A 21,296-nucleotide genomic window follows, 5' to 3' on the forward strand; every position below is an offset into this window, starting at 1 on the left:
GTCACTTTCAACTGGACTACATTTGGCACTGAATAGTTATTTGTACAGCACTGGGCTGGCAGAAAGCCTGATGTTGTTTGAACCTGTGATGGTAAAATGACCCAGTCTGTCATCAGCCCCCAGGAGCACAGGTTATTCCTTCTTGACTACCTGAGGAGTGCCCAACACATTAATAGAGTCCAAGGCCAGAAGGGACCATTGTGATCATCTAGTCTGATCTCCTGTGTAACAGGAGAGAATTTCCTGAAGGTAATTCCTTCTTGAATTAGAACCTCTTTTAGAGCATCCAATCTGGACTTTAAAAAAAAGTTACTGAGACTCCACCATGACCCTTGGTCAACTGTTCCAATGGTTGTTACCCCTCACTGCTACAGATTTATGCCTTATTTCCATTTATATCATGGTAGGTACTGCCATGTACATATGTCAAATAGCTAAAATGCAAGTTCAATAAATGCTATTTGTACATGAACATTTGAAAAGTCTTCCACCAAAATGGTTTAAAAGTTAAGCAATCTAAGGTTTGATGCACCTTAAGTTTGTAAGATTACTCAGTGAAGTTCTTGCTGTGACAGCCAAACACACTTAGCTAGGCTGCTGTTGTGCTGAGATCACAGCCTATTATGCTAGCCAACACAGTCATTGTTTTCCAGTACTGTCAATTTGCCACTGTGTCTTACTCTGCCCTATGCTAAAGAATGGGGTCTTTGTACTGCACCTGGTACAACAAAGGCCTGGTCCATGACTGGGGCACCTAGGTACTATGATAGTAGCTAGCACTTCCAGGAGAAGAGGCATGCTTTGATAGGATTGAGACAAAGTAAAGCTGCCATTGCTATAGAAGAGTTTTTACCAGCAGATCAGCTTTGAAAGAACCTAAACCAGTGGTTCTCAAACTTTTGTACTGGTGACCCCTTTCACAACCCCCGCCCCTTTATATGTTAAAGTGCAACCCCCCCTGCCCTTATGTTAAAACACTATATTTAACACCATTACAAAATGTGAGACAAAGTGGGGTTTGGAGTAGAGGCTGACAATTCACAACCCCCTGCCCCCCATGTAATACATCACCCCCTGAGGGGTCCCAGCCCCCAGTTTGGGAACCCCTGACAAACTGACTAAAAGCAAGCAGCTGAATTCTACCTTTTCCCCCACCTAAGACAAACCCCACAGAAAACCTTGGCAGGATGAAGTGGTTTGGTAGAGGAGGAGCTTAGTTGTCAGTTCAACTGGCAACTCCAACTCTGCCTTATCCAAGCGCCACTTGGATGAAGTTGTGGCAGGGCCCAAAGTGGTGAGGAAACAGCTTAGCTAGATTAAATGAAGGCAGAGATTCTTCAGGAGCATTTTGCTTACTAGTGAATCCTAGCAATTAGGAAGCATGTTCTGAACAACCAAGCAGGACTGATTGGCTTGCATCTGTTCCTTTTACAGCAGAAAATGTACTTGGGCTTAATTAAGCGTTTCATTGTTTACCTGTTTTTACCATAGAAGAAATTGCACGGGCAAGCTCCAGCAGCATGATGGATCCCACACCAGCCTTTGCTGCTCCAGGACCCCAGGAATCTCGTTGGGCTCCAATCACAACATACTGATCTGCAAAGAGGGCAAGAGCAATGAGATGCAGCCTTACTATTTCAGAAAGCAGGTAGAACCAAAACATTTTGGCAAACACACTTGCCAAAGTGTTTACTCTTCCACGTATCGCTAGTAGGAAAGCGGCATGCAACTTTTAGAGAGACTGAATTTTAAGAAGGAACTTCACTAGCTCAGCATTAGGGCCATTCTTGAAACAGTCTCTGATCATGTCTGAAAAGCAATTCAGCTCAGTGCCAAGTGTACAATAGAGGAAGATAGTTGGAGGTTCCTTGTAGGATTTAAGTCAACTAAACTCTTTTCCATCAATGCATGCTAGCTCTGGTTCACTTTAACAATGGTTAAAGTGAAGGTTAACAAAAATTACACAGGTTAAGAAAAATCTTTACATGTGGGTACAGTGCTTAGATTATCTACAAATGCAAAGTTGTAAGATACATATAGTCCATAATCAGCAATAACCCAAATTTAGGTGAAGTTCACTACAGTTCAGTAGTAGCATCCAAGTATTTGGGTACATCACTCATTAAAAGTTAGAGTTGCTTGGGGAAAACAAGTATAGCAGCAGGTGAAAATGATCCCTCAGTAATTGAGAATTTAAGGTCAGTTGCTGGTTTAGAAAATTTCCCTTGGGGATTATATCAGTTACTTTCCCCACTGTGCTGATCAGCACTCCAGCTCATCCCTCTGGTATGGAGGATGTCCCAGGGACATCATACATCAGCTGACAGCTTCTGACACAATGAGTTGCTGCACCAGCTGAGTGTAGCATAGACCAATTCTGCGTTCTCACTTGCTCATTACTGGGGTCCCATGTGCCCAAGGCTTTGATAATCAGTGCATGTGCCTGGACCTGGTAACCCTTAGCTCTCAAGGGTTTGGCCAGAGGGGTGTATTTCTCCATCTTTTGAGCATGGGTGGAGCAGGCAGCCAGGGTCCTGTTCTCAAAGGGCACTATGATGGCCACCATCTTCTTCTGGCCCTTGTTGTTCCAGGGATGGTGGTGTTCATGTCCACCTTCACTATGGGTGGTGGGATGGTGCTGACTAGGTGATCCTGGATGGTGTTACACTACAGCTTCTAGGGTCCAGAATGGGGCTTGCAGCTACATAGGATAGCTGCTCATTGGCATAGCTGTGCTTCCTGCATGGTGTGTCCCATTCCCATGGTTCTGTTCAGTGGAATGCAGTTGAGCTGGGCCCTGTGGATGAACCTCCAGTTGGCAAAAACCAAGGTGAAGCTGCCCCCAAGGAGGAAATGGTTGCTGGTGTCCCACTGGCACATCACCTTGAATACCATGCCCTGGCCTTAGTTTCAGATTTCCCCCTCTCCCCCCTGTATTGGCAGCTGATTGCCTCCTTCAGGTCCACTCCAGCATGGTTCTAGCTTTGGAGTGATGACTGTGCTCTGCATGCTTCACCTGTGGCACCAGGATTCCCAGCTCACGGTGTTCTGCTGATCTGCTTCTCCTGTTATGTATGTTGTGGGCACATGTCCAGAACAAAGCAAAGTCTCCTGTCTCTTCCAAATTTCCCTTCCAGTGAGCTGCTCAGGTAGGTGGCAATGTCTTGGTATATACACACACACACACACCAGTTCATTGCTAGCTCTCTGGGGAAAGCAACATCTACTTCTTCACTAGCTGCCTGATGGTGTTTGCCTTGTTCAGAGGTACCTTTGCCATGGCAGATCCCCTCAGGATGAATGATATGGGGAAATCAGAAAAGTATTCAAGGTGTTGATCTTCTGCCATGGTGCCAGTAGGAAGGAATTGATCCTGGCCACATTCTGTAGGATCTCCATGATGATATCCTCAGGTGTCAGCTAAATGTGGAAACCTGTGGCTGTGCTGAGATGTTGGTAGGCTTGCCTGCCAAGGAAGATCATGGGTTTGCTCTGGACCTGAGATGGTGTCGCCTGGCCTGAGTCCCTACTGCTGCCATTGATATGCAGGGATGTGCGTTTCCTAGCATTGAGATGGAGTCCCATCCAGTTGGCAGCCTGGCTGGTGATACTGAGCATGTCTTGGAGACTCTCAGGGTTGTCTGAGATCAGTCTCACAAGTGCTTTGGAGCAAGTAGTCTCGTGCGTATTTACAGTACTTGGAAGAGGGAGGCTCAGATCCTGATGGGTCTTTAGGCACTATAAAGTGCTCAGGTCTGGTAGACTGGTTATGAACAGGGCCTAAACCATAAGCCAGAACATGCACTGGTTTGTCTAAATTGGTTTTAAATCCTTTGTTGGATTGGTTCAAGTGTGTGTAGACAATGGGCAAGTTTAACCAGATTACTACTAGGTGCAAGCCCATTTAGCTAGAGAACTTGGGCCAGTGTCATTAAGAGGCAGGCCAATTCAGGAAGTAGCCTATACACCACTCATGAGGGAGTAAGCAATTAGTTTTCTCCCACATTTACCCCTTTGATTTTCTATGCAACTGTGTTATTTGTTTTGCCTGTTATCCAGTGGCCTAGTAAGAGAAAGTAGCTATTTACCTGAAGACTTCCATGTCATGAGGACTGGTTACATAACTTTATTCAACACTAAGACAAAGAAGTTTAGTCCAGGACTCCTCCAGCCTGTTATGCCAGTTACAGGCTAAACAAGCTTCTAAATGAGGCCAGCCTAGTCAATAAGATTTTATTAGCAAAGCTTTTTTACCTGGTTCATCAAAACCCTGGATAACGCCAAAGATGTTATGAATTTTTCTCTCTACCATTTGATTGTTTACTTCAAGTGTCACTTTGGTTCCATCAGTGTTCTGTGACCTCATTTTGTAAACCGAGAGGTTACCTCTCCACTCTTTAGGGGCAACTTCTCCATTCATTTTTCTGGGGGGAAAAAAGTATTCAAATATCAAATACTTTTACTTTGTCACCTTTAAGCATATCATTCAGAGCCTTACTATGGAGTTGTAGAGTTGTTTGTTGGCAAGGTTTAGCCTCTTACTGACCAATGCCTTTCCACTGGGTGGGAATTTGACAGTGGCAAGACTAGTTCCTGATTTTAGCCAGCAGCATGCTGGATTAAGAGTGCACTGCATTGTGTAATACTGGGGAATTCCAAACCTCAGACTGAGGTGAAGCATACCACAATTTCCACATCATTTGTTTAAAGCCTGCATTTAAGCAAGGCTATAGGCCAATGTTTATATTAAATTAGGAATAATTGATGGATACATGAAACAGTCAAGAATTTGGGAGTCCTATATGGATGATGAATCTGCAGCTAACTGTACATACTATAACCTCATAGTTATAAGCAGAGCTCCCCTCCTGTCCTCTAAGGACTCATAGCAATTTCATTGATTACTCATAGGGATCCAATTGTACTACTGACCCTTGGTAAAACCCCTGTAGGCAATATTACCTGAACAAGTTGGCTGCATCAGCACTAGAGATTGTTTGGACAGGAATGCCTGGGAGTCCCGAAGATTTAGCTGGTGGGAACTGAGTGTGGTTGAATGAAGGGAAGCCAGGGGTAAAAGGGTCACCTGTTCCTAGATGAGCCTGTCAATAAAGGATGTGTTACATGCAAGATACATATAGTGGTTTTTAAGGTCTGCAAGAATGAGGTGCTAGAGGTCTATCTGGCAATATCCACACGACTGGTATTCTTGTATTTGCAAAGTTACAGCTGTGCTTTGTCAATCACTATGGCCCTGTATCAAGGAACCATTATGGTCAAGTTCACATAATGCCTCTAGAGAATTCTCCACTTATGCAAGAGACAGCATGTTTGTTCTCTAGGCAAGCATGCTAAGCAGTACTCCTCTGCATCTTCTAGAGGGAAGCCAACCAATGTTCACCAGCACTACTTACATGTCCAAAGAGAACCTCATTATTCTGGAGTTTGTAATCAGCAGGATCAGGGTATATCAAGACACCTACTGCATTTAAGCCTTCGGCATTAGCAACCTGGAAGAGAGGGTGAAGTTGATTAAGCGGAAGAGTGAGCTATGTTACATAATGACTCTAAAGCAGTGCTTCTTAAAGTGGTGGTCCATGGACTGGTGCTGGTCCATGGCGAGTTTTCTCATAAGAATGAGAAATAGGATAATATGGCACCAGTCCCTGGCACATTGCTGGTCCCCCACAGAGCTTGAGAAGCACTGCTCTAAAGGACAGAATCAAGGTTGCTTGTGCACCTTTAACTGTAACCTCTTGTCCATACATCTTCACATATAGCATAATTCAAGACTATGCTGCCTCAGTGTACAGAGAATATCTAGGCTGAGATGAAGCACGGTTATGTGTACTGAAGGAGACTTGTCCAATATAGGACTCCTGGTTTCATTTTTTGCAGAAGTTTGGATGTGTGCAGGGGATTACAGGAAAGGAAGAGATACCTTTGGTCTGACCCAGTATGGCTGTTCTTATGCAAGTTACTTATGTAAGTTGAGTGGCATGGAAAATTGGATTCTATCCCTGCCTCTGCCAGAGTTCCTGTGTGATGCTGGGCACATCATTTAACCCAGTCTTTTCATGAGTTGTCACTGCTGGTTTTATTTTTCTGGGTGCTCACACAGAGCCTGGTGGGGAATTTACAGAAGCACTATACAGATGAGTGCCACAGAAAAGCCCATGTGTAAATAATTCCACCTTCAGAGCAAGGTTTGCATAGTATATGGTAACTAAGTTAAGGAGTGACTAGCTGCTCATTAATTGAGTACTATCCATCCTGTGCACACTATGGGGTAGTGTCCAATGGAAAATATAGTATAGGGTCATTATGGTAGTATAATTACATGCATACATGGAGCAAAATGAAGGTTACAAGGGCAGCCTTGGAGTGCTGAGTGGGCAGACCATCCATTTCTCCCCTAGCCTATGGCCCTGCCCTTCCTTGTCTGGTCTCTTCCCCACCTCTGGCTCCTGATCCCATTACTTCCTTCCCCACTCCCTTATCTAGCTTGGCCAGTGACCACTCAGTCCCAGGTTCCTTCTCTGGCTACTCAGCTCCACCCATCCCAATCCAGTCCAGTGCTTTTCCTCTCTCCATTTCAGAGGCAGCTGCCTTTCCTATGCTGCCTGGAGCCAATGTGGGGTGATGTGCTGGGAGCCCTAAAGAGACTGGCTCCTCTACTCTGTTCTGGTGCCTGGAGCAGCTCAGCTCTGCTATTGCCATGAGCCCTACTCAGCCCAAGACTGGAGCATACCAGCATGGACAGAATCTTTGGCCCATTTAGCTGTGAGGGTTTAGTGAGATTCTATGGCACATGTGCAAGAGTTTTTCCAGTGGCTTAATGGCTCAAGCTTGGTCAGCTTCTGCAGGGGGATGGCAAAAGGCACACTGACCAAAGGCCACCTTCCTGTCAAATTTTAAGGTCCTGCTCCCAAACATGGAGACATTAGAATTTCTCAAAGAGGTCAGTTTCTTTCCCATGGGTAAAGTGTTTCACTGGTCTCTCATGAGTGGCTGCAGTTGTCCAAGTCACCTGAGACAAGTGGCATGGAAAGTTCCTGCCAAACTTCAACTGTTTGGACTAAGCTGTAAGCCACTAAAACAGGGTCTTCTGGCATTACAAGACCCTGGAAATCCTCTTCCTGTTAAGATGCTGGGACTAGATAAGGGATGGATCATTTGATAGTTGCCCTGTTCTGTTCATGTCCTCTGAAGTATCTGGTATTGGCCACTATCAGAAGACAGGCTATTGGGCTAGATGGACCATTGATCTGACCCAGTGTAGCTGTTCTTATGAAAGGGTCACTCAGTCTTTATAGGCAATGCTACCAGCCCCACCTAGAAGAACTCCAGAGTGTTCAGCACTTACCTAGTGACCAGTTTGCCTACTTGGGCCCCCCCAAAGTAAAGAGACTTCAGTCCTCACTATTCTCTTGCACAGTAACTGAAACAGGCTACTCCTTCCCTCAACTATGGGCCATAAGTCATGGCAGCATGAACAATTTTTGCCAGGCCCATTAACATCAAGAGGTACACCCCTCCTCTCCCCACCCCTGCAGCACTCAAATACCTCTGGGCTAAAACTAAAGGCTGATCTGACTAACCTGAAGATACAGTTCTAAATATAAAAGTGTTGTAAAATATTAGCTACGTGATCTATGACCACACTATTCAGAATAGGAGCCAAGAGTGGTTACTTACCTTCTCAGCAAAAGAAATTTTCCCAGCTCTGACAAGGACCACAGATCCATTTACAGGAATATCCATTTTATTTAGTTCCTGGAAGTCCTCTGCCCGGCCATAGTTAGCATAGACCAGTTTACCCTGGAACAAAGTAAGATGGATGTAACTGTAGCAGTCATGGATAACTCACCAGATCTATCTAAAGCTATGGGGCCTGGACCACTGGTCTTATTTACAGGAAGTGCAATGAGAAATTTAAACTCATGCAGCAACTTGGATGTCCTAGCTTCAACCAAGTCTCATGCATTCAGCAGCAAAAATTATCTAGGTTCAAGCTGTAGCAACTCCCAGCTGTTAGAACACCAGCTTTCTGGGCAGAGGTTCCCCCTGTTAGCTGCAGAACAATTGATCACCTTTGGTGAAAGTAGGACAATAGTAATAGGCTTAATAGGCAGCAAGAGAGATTTAGTTAGTTTAGATATTAGGAAAAGTAAGGTACACAGTTAAGTGCTGGAATAGGCTTCCAAGGGAGGTTGGGGCATCCCATCACTGGGAGTCAAGAAGAGGTTGGACAAGCCTGTCAGAGGATGGTCTAGGTATTTGATCCTGCCTCAGCTCAGGGGGACTTGACCAGATGACCTCTTGAGGGCCCTTCCAGTCTTACCTTTTTATGATTGTTCTTGAAGGACTCCTGGATGGGTCCTAGCTAGGAACTCTAGGAGGGAAGCAGCCACCAGCTACTTCAGGCCTTGGTGATGGAAATCCCTTTACTCCCACAAGGGGAGTTGCAGGGCACTTACCATAAGTGGGACAAGAGTTTAAACATGCTCATCTCGGAGATAAGCTAAGCATATTTACAACTGTTAATAAATGTGAAATCAGGGACCTGAGTTAGTTTGCTTTACTAGATGTGGGTGTGATGCAAGTTTGAGTTCTGACTTAGAGCAGTCTTGCTTCGTGGGCCGGAGCTTGGAAATACTTGGGCCATGTCCTCAGTGGTAAGCCTCAGGAGGGACTACCTCTTGCTATTCTGCAGAGCTGTTCTGCCCAATATCCTGTGGTTTTACTCCAAACCACCATATCCAGCTCTGCTTGGCTGTAAGTGAAGCAGTAGTCCTGTGCCTCAGGGGTGAAAGCCAGACAGACTTTAGAAGTATTAAGGAGCCAATGACAGTTCAAGTCTCAGTCCTAGTCAGTGACTTGTCCACAAGGGAGATGAACTGATTTGTTAGCCATCCTCAGCACATAGACTTGTTTACAAGAATAGTTTGCAATTCATGAAGCTAGGTAACTTACTGTTGCTGTTGCCTTTGCACTGTATGCCACATATCCATCAGTAATTTCCAGTGTTGTTGCAGGTTCAGTTGAAGACACAATAGTCACTTTATTTGGTGAGCTATTAGACAGCAAGAAACAGTGTTAAGCAGAGCCACCCAGGATACCAGTTCTTAAATGGCAGATTTTTAGAAATTGTTAGCACTAGCTATTTACTATTTGAGTATTTGGTTTTAAAAGTGTGTTTTACCATAGAAATATTTGGAAGTATAAGTCTGACATGTTTAAATGAAATGGTGAGACCTTAAGACAAGTAGCTCAAACAGTTATCCAGCTTTCCAGTGCTGCTTCCCCCCCATAATATGTATAAGCATTTGTTATATATGTGGTCCATAAAGGTAGTTTAAGCCAAGCTGCACAAAGCCTGCATTTAGGTTATAGTAATGGGCTACTAGGCGGTCATGTTTGGAGTCGTTAACTGTGAAAAGGGATGACAGGTGCTTGCATGCAAGTGTTGAGTAGAAAAAGAATTAGGATACTTATGTGAACTTCAGCCATGCTGAACACAATGCCACCTACAGCCTCAGGAACAACTGAGGTAATTAAAAAGGCTGACAAAGGAGGTGCTGTTGTCATCATGAATAAGTTGGATTACGACCAAGACACTGCTAGACAGCTCTCTAACACCGCATTCTACAAGCCATTAATCCTCTGATCCCAGAGGATTACCTAAAGAAACTACACTATCTGCTAAAAAACACTGACAGCACAGGAACAAATCTGTACAGACACATGCCTAGAACCCTGACCAGGGGTATTCTACTTGCTACCCAAGATCCATAAACCTGGAAATCCTGGATGCCCCATCATCTCAGGCATTGGCACCCTAACATCAGGATTGTCTGGTTATGTGGACTCTCCTCAGGTCCTACGCTACCAGCACTTCCAGTTATCTTCGAGACACCACTGGTTTCCTCAGGAAACTACAATCCACAGGTGATCTTCCAGAAAACACCATCCTGGCCACTATGGATGTAGAAGCCCTCTACACCAATATTCCTCACAAAGATGGACTACAAGCCATCAGGAACAGTATCCCCGATAATGTCACAGCTAACCTGGTGGCTGAACTTTGTGATTTTGTCCTCACCCACAAATATTCACATTTGGGGATAATATACACCTTCAAGTCAGTGGCACTGCTATGGGTACCCGCATGGCCCCACAGTATGCCAACATTTTTATGGCCGACTTAGAACAATGCTTCCTTAGCTCTCGTCCCCTAACACCCCTACTCTACCTGTGCTACATTGATGACATCTGGACCCATGGAAAGGAAGCCCTTGAGGAATTCTACCAGGATTTCAATAATTTCCATCCCACCATTAACCTCAGCCTAGATCAATCCACACAAGCGATCCATTTCCTGGACACTACTGTGTTAATAAGCGATGGTCACATAAATACCACCCTATACCAGAAACCTACTGACCGCTACACTTACCTACATGCCTCCAGCTTCCATCCAGGACACACCACAAGATCTGGGTCTACAGCCAAGCTCTAAGACACAACTGCATTTGCTCCAATCCCTCAGAGACTGGCACCTACAAAGATCTATCAAACATTCTTAAAACTACAATACCCACCTGCTGAAGTGAAAAAAAAGATTGACAGAGCCAGACTAGTACCCAGAAATCACCTCCTACAAGACAGGCCCAACAAAGAAAATAACAGAACACCACTAGCTGTCACCTTCAGCCCCCAACTAAAACCTCTCCAGCGCATCAAAGATCTACAACCTATGCCGAAAGATGATCCCTCACTCACAGATCTTGCGATGACAGGTCTGTCTCCCTTACAGACAACCTCCCCACAACCTGAAGCAAATACTCACCAGCAACCACACACCACTGAACAAAAACACTAACCCAGGAACCTATCCTTGCAACAAAACCCGATGCCAACTCTGTCCACATATCTATTCAAGTGACATCATAGGACCTAATCACATCAGCCATGCCATCAGGGGCTCATTCACCTATACATCTACCAATGTGATATATGCCACCATGGGCCAGCAATGGCTCTGCCATGTACATTGGCCAAACTACAGTTTATGCAAAAGAATTTAATGGACACAAATCTGACATCAGGAATAACATTCGAAAGCCAGTGGGAGAACACTTTAACCTGCCTGGTCATTCAACGACAGACCTGCGGGTGGCTATTTTACAACAGAAAAAGCTTCCAAAAATGGACTCCAATGAGAAACTGCTGAACTTGAATGGATATGCAAATTAGACAATTTAGGTTTGAATAAAGACTGGGAATGGCTGAGCCATTACAAACATTAATCTATCTCCCCATGTAAGTACTCACACTTTCCTGTCTTTACTGGGCTATCCTGATCATCACTTCAAAAGTCCCCCCCATCACCCCTCCCTGCTGCCCTTACTTAATTGGCCTCAGTTGGTGGGTGAGTGAGTGTCCCCTCAATATATGTTCCATTCTATGCATCCAAAGAAGTGGGATGTAGCCCACAAAAGCTTATGCTCAAATACATTTGTTAGTCTAAGGTGCCACAAATACTCCTGTTCTTTATGTGAACTTCGTGCTCCCATATGTGAGTAATGCAGAAGTTAGGGACTCTGGCTTTCCCAACACTCTCCTCCATGTTGGCCTTCCCCTAACACTATGGATTTGAGCTGATAAGGTCTTACAGACCAAGACAAGTTTATGGATGTGGCTACAGGATCTATATATCCCAACGGAAATGGGTTGTATTAAAGTGGTCAGTCTTCAGCCTCATTTTTGGTAAAATCAAGTCCTGAGTCTATGACAGCTTAGTTCTACAGTTTAGCACTGTGGTAAAAAAATCTCCCAACACTAACTGCTTCTGTAAGATAGACTTTTAAAAAAAGTCTTGGACTTTCCTGAGGCACCCCAGTAGCAGCTACCACAGGCAGAAGTGAAGCCTACAGAGACTTCTGCTTGGATTTCCCCCCAAACAATGTTAGCTGGCCTGAGTTGGACCCCAAATGTTTGCTCTAGCTGAAGAATTTTACTGTTGAACTAGCAAGATCCATGCCTGAATAAAAGCAGCTTACTGTCTTTGGCATATTAACATACCTTCCCTGGACCTGCAGTGTAACGTAGTGCTCATCATTCCAGACTTTATCCAGTTTGAAATCAGTTAACTGACCATGAATATTGTTAGCAAGACTTTCATCTGTTTCAGAGCCAGCTTCATAAGAGGACAGCTTCCTGGAATGGAAGTTAAACATAAAGACACCAGGTTAAAAGCCAGCAACTCAGTACACTGCCAGGTTGTGAACAAGCCACTTACAATCATGAGTGCAGTCTAGGCTAAACTAACTGAGGTGGCAATAGTTTTCAGTTATTTAACACCCTTGTTCTATGGGAACAGGTAGGTGGTTTGTTTCAGATTAGTAAAACACTCAGGATGTGAAACAAATAGCTCTGACTAGGACTTTGTGAAGGATCTCACCTGTTGTCGTTGAAGTTTACATTTCTCAGCTTATCTGACAGCATCATTTTGAGATCATTCCAGTAAAGAACAGGTTCGATTTCAGGCTCTTCCATGTACTCGTCATCTCCTGTGGGAGGTGCGATGGCAGGGTTTCCACATGCATTACTTCCATCTGAACAAATGCCAGTTGCCTGCATTCGCCCACGGTAACTCAAGTAGCCAATCAGAAACCCTAAGGGAAAAGAAATCACATGTGTTTATATGCTACAAAGCCATATAAAAAACTGAGCCAGCCCAGTGTTAACTCAAGCCACCTGACTGTATTCCAAGTAGTTGGAGTTTTATTGGAGACTAGCCTGTTCCCGTGCCAGCTTTGGAAGTTCTTATAAACTGTGCCAGCTTCCTTAAGCTTCACCTTAAACTGATTCTGTATTTTAAGATCAAGTGTGAATGGGGCATCCTGTACCACAGATTAAAAAGATTAATACAATGTGTCTCCAATACCATTCAGGTTTTATTTAGCTCCATTTGCTTTGAGTCCATCACTGTAACTTAACTATTCATCTAGTACTAAGGCAGGAAGTCCACATCTTCCTGAAGACTTACTTGATCTGCTTCCTACATTAATACACCTATTGTAGCTTTGTTCCTCTGTTAAGCTGGAAAAAAAACCACGTACTAGTTTCTTCATAATACTGTTTGCCCTTCTTTGCCTTGATAGACATTGTTTTACTACAAATATGAAGAGTTTAAAGCATCAACAGGTAGTCACACTTTCAGGAATGAGGTACAAGAGAACTTCCAGTCAGTTCTTAACTCTGGTCAACCACATCTCATTTGGAACTGGAAGTACACAATCAGGCAGCAGAAAGCAAATACATTTAACACAGGACTGTACTGCAAGTTTAAAAAGAAAGATTTGACAAGGTAAGGAAGCCATCTGTGCTTGTTTCATTAATGATATGTAGTTAAAAGCAGCATTTTTCTTCTGCAGAGCAAAGTTTCAAAACTGTATTAAGTCAATGTTCAGTTATAAACTTCTGAAAGGCCCATGATGTTTTGTTCAGAGTTATAAACAACCTCCATTCCTGAGGTGTTTAACTGAGATTCTATTGTACTGTAGTCCAGATGATCTATTGGAAGAGGCACACTGAAGAATAACTATAACAGCATAATATTTTGTATGATTCCTTTCCCCACCATCTTCGCCCTTTTAGCTTACCAATTAAGAAGAGGAGGCCTCCTGCAGCAACCTTGCACCAGAGGTTTCTCCCACTATTCCTGGGCTTTGCTACATGGGTATGAACATTGTCAGTCATTCCATTTTCTCCAACTTCCTCCTCTTCAGCCAGTTTCATTTCCACATGACTACTATCTCCATCCATTTGACGAGCTAGACTGAAACGGGTGTATGACAGCGGCCCACTTCCAAACTAAATGGGAAAGAAGTCAGAATTACATGACTGATACTGCACAAGGCCCACTATATTGCTTGTTACAATCTGGGATTTGTGTTCAGAACACATGCAGAGGGTCTTATGTAGGATGCACTCTAAAAGAATTGTTTTAACTACTGTAGTGATTATATGTCTAGAGTCACCAGATTGGATGTTTGCTATAAACCCACAAAAATTTGGGATCTAAACTAGTTAAAAAGTAAGGTTTGAGAATGTCAGGCCATCTTTTAAAGTTTATGAAAAAGGGAGTTCAGGACTTTGATAAAACACTGATAAGTAAATCCTCTAAGGCAGCTCATTGTTTTAGGTGTTGACATCCTCACCTGTTCTAGAGGAAGCACAGGACCATAAACTCATGTATTGAGTCAGACGGAACATAACAGCCGTACTGGGTCAGACCAAAGGTCCATCTAGCCCAGTATCCTGTCTACGGACAGTGGCCAATGCCAGGTGCTCAAGAGGGAGTGAACTTAATAGGTAATGATCAAGTGCTCTCTCTCCTGCCATCCATCTCCACCCTCTGACAAACAGAGGCTAGAGACACCATTCCTTACCCATCCTGGCTAATAGCCATCAATGGACTTAACCTCCATGAATTTATCCAGTTCTCTTTTAAATGCTGTTCTAGTCCTAGCCTTCACAGCCTCCTCAGGCAAGGAGTTCCACAGGTTGACTGTGCTATGTGAAGAACTTCCTTTTATTTGTTTTAAACCTGCTGCCCATTAATTTTGTTTGGTGGCCCCTAGTTCTTGTATTACAGGAATAAGTAAATAACTTTATCCACATCACTCATGATTTTAATATACCTCTATCATATCCCCCCTTAGTCTCCTCTTTTCCAAGCTGAAAAATCCTAGCCTCCTTAATCTCCTCATATGGGACCTGTTCCAAACCCCTAATCATTTTAGTTGCCCTTCTCTGAACCTTTTCTCGTGCCAGTATATCTTTTGAGATGAGGAGACCACAAGATGTGGGCATACCATCAATTTAGATATAGGGCAGTAATATATTCTCCTTTTATTCTCCATCCTTTTTAATGATTCCTAACATCCTGTTTGCTTTTTTGACTGCCTCTGCACACTGTGTGGATGTCTTCAGAGAACTAGCCACAATGACAATGAATCAGGAAAAAGATCTTGGAGCTAAATTGGAGCCCCTCCCTCATCATATTGTATGTATAGTTTGTTATTTTTTCCAATGTGCATTACTTTACATTTATCCACATTAAATTTAGTTTGCCATTTTGTTGCCCAATCACTTAGTTTTGTGAGATCTTTTTGAAGTTCACAGTCTGCTTTGGTCTTAACTATCTTGAGCAGTTTAGTATCATCTGCAAACTTTGCCACCTCACTTTACCCCTTTCTCCAGATCATTTATGAATAAGCTGAATAGGACTGGTCCTAGGACTGACCCATGGGCACCACCACCACTAGTTACCCCTCTCCATTCTGAGAATTTACCTACCCTTTGTTCCCTGTCTTTTAACCAGTTCTCAATCTATGGAAGGACCTTCCCTTTTATCCCATGACAACATAATTTATGTAAGGGCCTTTGGTGAGGGACCTTGTCAAAGGCTTTCTGGAAATCTAAGTATACTATGTCTATTGGATCCTCTTGTCCACATGTTTGTTGACCCCTTCAAAGAACTCCAATAGATTAGTAAAACATGATTTCCCTTTACAGAAAGTACATTGACTTTTGCCCAACAATTTATGTTCTGTGTGAACATTTTATTCTTTACTATTGCTTCAACTAATTTGCTCAACACTGATATTAGACTTACTGGTCTGTAATTGCTGGGATCACCTCTAGAGCCCTTTTTAAATATTGGTGTTACATTAGCTATCTTCCAGTTGTGGGTACAGAAGCTGATTTAAAGACAGGTTACACTGCAACTTGACATTCACCCAAGAGTTCTGAAAGAACTCAAATGTCATCTGGTCCCAGTGACTTGTTACTGTTAAGTTTATTAATTAATTCCAAAGCCTCCTCTTGTGACACTTCAATCTGACAGTTCCTCAGATTTGTCACCTACAAAAGCCAGCTCAGGTTTGGGAATCTCCCTAACATTCTCAGCTGTGAAGATGGAAGCAAAGAATCCATTTAGTTTCTCCGCAACGGACTTTGTCTTTAAGTGCTCCTTTTGTATCTCAATCATCCAGGGGCCCCACTGGTTTAGCAGGCTTCCTGCTTCTGATGTACTTAAACATTGTTATTACCTGTTGAGTTTTTGGCTAGCCATTCTTCAAACTCCTCTTTGGCTCTTATTACATTTTTACACTTAATTTGGCAGTGTTTATGCTCCTTTCTATTTACCTCACTAGGATTTGACTTCTAGTTTTTAAAGGAAGTCTCACTGCTTCTTTTACATGGTTAGGCCAAGCCATGGTGGCTTTTAGTTTTTACTGGGTTTCTTAATTTGGGATATACATTTAAGTTGGGTCTCTATTATGGGGTCTTTAAAAAAGCATCCATGCAGCTTGCAGGGATTTCACTTTAGTCACTGTTACTTTTAGTTTCTGTTTAATTAACCCCCTCATTTTTACATAGTTCCCCTTTTTGAAATTAAAGGGCAGTGTTGGGCTGTTGAGATGTTCTTCCCACCCCAGGGATATTAATTATATTATGGTCACTATTTCCAAGCAGTCCTGTTATAGTTACCTCTTGGATCAGCTCCTGCACTCCCACTCAGGAGTGAATTGAGAGTTGCCTCTCCCTTTATGGGTTCCTGTACCAGCTGCTCCAAGAAGTAGTCATTTAAAGTATTGAGAAATTTTGTGTCTGCATCTCATCCTGAGGTGACATGTTCCCAGTCAATATGGGGAAAATTGAAATCCCCCACTATTGAGTTCTTAATTTTGATAGCCTCTCTAATTTCCCTTAACATTCCATCACTATCCTGGTCAGGTGGTAGATAATAGATCCCCATAATGTTATATTCTTATTAGAGCATGAAATTACTATCCATAGAGATTCTATGGAATATGTGGATTCACTTAAGATTTTTACTTCATTTGATTCTACATTTTCTTTCATATAGTGCCACTCCCCACCTGCACAACCTGTTCTGTCCTTCTGATATATTTAGTACCCCAGAATTATTGTCCCATTGATTGCTCTCAGTCCAACAGGTTTCTGTGATGCCTATTATATCAATAGCCTCCTTGATCATGAGCCCCCCCCCTCCTAGTTTAAAGACTGCTCTGCAACCTTTTTAATGGTAAGTGCCAGCAGTCTGGTTCCACTTTGGCTTAGGTGGGGCCCCCATCTCTCCTGTATAGGCTCCCCCATGCCAAGAGTTCCCCTAGTTCCTAATGAATCTAAACCCCTCCTCTCTACACCATTGTCTCATCCATGCATTGAGACTCTGAAGCTCTGCCTGCCTACCTGGCCCTGCATGTGGAACTGGGAGATTTCCTAGAATGCCACCATAGAGGTCCTGGATTTCAGTCTCCTCCCTAGCAGCCTAAGTTTGGCCTCCAGGACATGTCATTGGTACCTACATGTACCATGACCGCTGGCTCCTCCCCAGCACAACACAGAAGTCTACCCAGATGCCCCAAGAGACCTGCAACCTTTGCACCAGGCAGGCAAGTCTCTATACAGTTCTCCCAGTCAAACCCAGCTATGTTTCTAATGATCAAATCTCCCATTACCAACACCTGCCTTTTCCTAGTGACTGGAGTTCCCTCCCCTGGAGAGGTAACCTCAGGGCAAGAGGATACCCTAACACCATCTGGAAGGAGGGTCCCAAGTATGGGAAGGTTTCTCTCTGCTCCCGTTGACTACTCTGCTTCTCTGGGCCTTTCATCCTCCTCAACAGCACAGGGGCTGTCTGACCGGAGGTGGGACAATTCTACAGTGTCCCGGAAAGCCTCAACATACCTCTGCCTCCCTTAGCTCCTCCAGTTCCACCACCCTGGCCTCCAAAGCCAGTATGCAGCCTGAGGGCCAGGAGCTCCTTGCACTGACTGCACACACATGGCACCCACCCACAGGGCAGGTAATCATACATGCTGCACTCAGCACAATAAATTGTATAGTCCCCATTCTGCTGCTGTGCTTCTGCCTGCATTGTCTCCTGCAGCTACCTAGTTAATGATAGGGTTGTTTAAAAAAAAAAATATATGAAGTTTAAAATCTGTAAACTACAATCAAAAGAACAGCAAGTGAACCTTGCCCCATTCCCATTCCCCTTCCAAACTCCCTCATGCAAAGCTTCCTGGTTGCTTGCACACTGCTTTATAAAGCCCTGGCCTTCTTGATAGCCCTGCCCACCGACCAATTATTGGCTGCTCAGCCAATTAACATAGGCTTCTAGATGTCAAACCTTGTTTAGAAGCTCCATAAGCTCATCAAGTTGTCTTGAAGCCAGTTAGGTTGTTTTGCCCCCACTGCTCCCTTGGGAAGGCTGTTTCAGAACTTCACTCCTCTGAAGATTTGAGACTGTTACCCAATTTCAAGCCTAAGCTTGTTGGCTAGTTTATATCTGTTCTTGTGTCCACACTGGTGCTTAAGTAACTCCTCTCACACCTCCACCCCCTTATCAGAGCTCTGTTTCATAACACACTGCCCCCTACCAGTCTCTACAAACAGACCAGAAAAAATAAGACCCACAAAAGTCAACTTACTGCCTCCCCTAAGTGAGCGCAAAGGCAATTCTCTGGAGTCCTAATCCTTCATCTTAAGAAAAAAGATGATAGGAGAGTGCTCCTGCTGACAAAGGGCATTCACACTGCCACTTGCTGCAGCAAAACTTATCTTGGGGGGAGGGGAGGACAGGGGGACTTTTTAACCTGTGAAAGTTAAGTTTTGTCTATACTGCCAAGTTGTTGACAAACCTTAGTTTGTATGAGTTCTACACAGAACTCAGTTCCCCTCTATCTTACATCTTGGCCATTTTCAGCTTCCCTGGTGAAACCAGGTTAAAAAAAATCGTATCATTTTGACAGTTTCTAGCTGATTGTGGTTCCTCCATTCCCACTACCAATATATTATAGTCAGAATGAACAGTGACTTCATATGTCCAACTTGACACCATGGGGCAGGGGGAACAACTATCTTCAGATGTCAGGATTTAGGTCATGGACTAGGGGCTTTTGGGTGCTCAACCTGAAACTTCACTCTTGAAAAGCTACAGCCTAGGATCATCTAAGATAGGAAGAAACTCACTGAGTGGCACAAACTCAGTATCTTATTACATGTCAGTCTTGATTAGATTTTATTCCTGCAAGTGTTCAGACTACAGCAACATTATTAGACAGGAAATCTTACCAAGTTGGAGATTGCTGATCGAGCATGGTCCATAATTTCTTGAACAAGCTCCCTCCAACTCCTTGACTGAAATCTAAAATGTCAAAAGACATGTACACATTAAAATTGTAATTCTCATGCACATCAGCATTACTTAAATCTGCCAGATGCAACACTAATTACTGCGTTATGCCACTTTAGAGCTATGGGAGAAAGTTTGTAAGTGCTTACGTAGAAGTAGCTTCTTTCTATATGAAGTATTTCTGGGCCTTCATAAGTACTACCAAAGTAGTTATTCAGTTTTGCCAAATACCATATGAGCTGCAAGATTACCTGGATAAATGTATGTGCAATATTTATTCTGGTTTGTGTGCTGGAGTGTTGCTAAGGTCAGTATTAACAGTGTTGCAGTTGCCCTAACCAACTGCATCCCCTCCCCATTTGAAGGCTTGGTGTGCGGGAAGAAGGGAGGAAATGGTGATTAACTCAGCTAGCTCTAATGGGAAACCCCAAAGTTCAGTCTCTCAAAGTCCCCAAACCTCAAGCTCAAGAAACAAGCCAAAGTTTCAGTTATATCTATTTTATTAACTAAAGCTTACTGCTAAGAACCAAAATGTGTAATATTTGTAATTTCCAAACAAAAACTAGAATACATTCACGAGCTCCCATCCAACAAGTAATCCTTATAGCCAAGGCCAGGAAGAGTGGTTAGTCTTAAAGCACCTTGTGTTTTGGAACTGTTAGAAAAGCAAATCCAATATTTAAACACTTTAGTGAGGTGATTACCCTGGATGGGGAAATACCAATGTTTTTGTATGTGATTCCTAGTGATGAAAATACACAGAAGTCGTCTCCCCCCCCCCCCCCCCCCCCATTTTATTCATGCTAAGGAATCATCCCTACACTTCTTTTAAAGTCCAGTGACTGGCAGGGAGCATGTGGGCTCTCAGAAGCCAGACACAGAATGGCTCCAAAAGAATAGTTTCTCCAACACCTAGAATAGTGCTTCTCAAGCACTCCAGATTATCGTACCCCTTTCAGGAGTTTGATTTATCTTGCATACCTCAAGTTTCACCTCACTTGAAAACCACTTGCTTACAACAAAAATCAAAAATATCACAACACACTATTACTGAAAAAGTTACTTAATCTCATTTTGTCTAACATTTTAGGTTTTTTTTTTTACTTTGCTAGTGCTTTTTAGGTAGCCTGTTGTAAACTAGGCAACTATCTAGATGAATGATGTACCCTCCGACCCCCCCAGAAGACCTCTGCTGGGGTAGGTGTACTCCTGGTTGAGAATCACTGACCTAGAACCAACTAAATAAACCTGTTTCAAAGATCGCACATCTTTTATGGGCTGGAAGTGTTTAACAATCCTGGCATCTTTTGCCAATTGAATGTAATTAGCAAGAGGTGTTGTCCTGCACTGTACTGGAATGTCTCATGATGCACTCTCTGGGAAGGGGTACAAGGTAAGACTTATCACTAAGGTTAAGATTTATGTCATGGTTATTTCAGACAGGTCATGGGCAACAAAATACACAGAAGCCTGTTACTTGTCTGAATTTTACTAAAAGGCATTGAGCTGAAAGCTCCAGCAGAAAGTGTCAGAGGCCACTGAAAGTCATGGAACCTGTGACTGACAAATCTTATCCTTATCACTTACCTGATAGAGTTGTAGCCTAAGTAAGTAAGTAATTTGACTCTTCCTCATTCAGCCTCAACTGGAATTGCAGGTGCAAATGTTGCTAGCATTTTCTATTACAAGACCCCATTTTCAGTTGCTTGTAACTTTGGCAAACTAAACATTTGGGCTGAAATCCTCCATGCCAGACATCAGCCTCAGGCACAGGTTGTGTTTTAACAGTGGAGAGGAACAGGGAAATGCAGGTGGGTCTGTCCCCCATAACCATTAGAACATCTCTACAGAAACTGGAATTAAATCCAAGAGTCATGAGTCATTCTTCTGCTGTCAGAAGATAACATGAAGCACACTCGCAAAGTGTCATCCCTCTAGTGACTTGTCCCTACAGAGACTAAAAGCCTACCACCCAGCTAGCATAAGATCTGTGCTGTGAATTTGGAGATTGGAACCCTGCTGATGTTCCAACTGGGGTTCCACAGTGTCAGTAGTT

General features: G+C 43.4%; 1 protein-coding gene across 2 annotated transcripts in view; it reads right to left on the reverse strand.

The window, feature by feature from the left end:
* Nucleotides 1–21,296, reverse strand: part of TFRC (transferrin receptor) — a 34,149-nt gene that overhangs the window by 8,225 nt on the left and 4,628 nt on the right. For both annotated transcript variants that reach the window (XM_054039273.1, XM_054039272.1), the window contains exons 2-11: nt 19,180–19,252; nt 13,671–13,881; nt 12,467–12,680; nt 12,088–12,222; nt 8,977–9,076; nt 7,699–7,821; nt 5,415–5,510; nt 4,963–5,102; nt 4,255–4,424; nt 1,477–1,596 (exon numbers count right to left, since the gene is read on the reverse strand). In XM_054039273.1, coding sequence (XP_053895248.1) covers nt 1,477–1,596; nt 4,255–4,424; nt 4,963–5,102; nt 5,415–5,510; nt 7,699–7,821; nt 8,977–9,076; nt 12,088–12,222; nt 12,467–12,680; nt 13,671–13,881; nt 19,180–19,212 — 1,342 coding nt within the window. In that variant the 5' untranslated portion in view covers nt 19,213–19,252. The remainder of the gene's footprint in view (nt 1–1,476; nt 1,597–4,254; nt 4,425–4,962; nt 5,103–5,414; nt 5,511–7,698; nt 7,822–8,976; nt 9,077–12,087; nt 12,223–12,466; nt 12,681–13,670; nt 13,882–19,179; nt 19,253–21,296) is intronic.

This window comes from Malaclemys terrapin, chromosome 9, assembly GCF_027887155.1.
Source record: "Malaclemys terrapin pileata isolate rMalTer1 chromosome 9, rMalTer1.hap1, whole genome shotgun sequence".
Taxonomy (NCBI): Eukaryota; Metazoa; Chordata; order Testudines; family Emydidae; genus Malaclemys; species Malaclemys terrapin.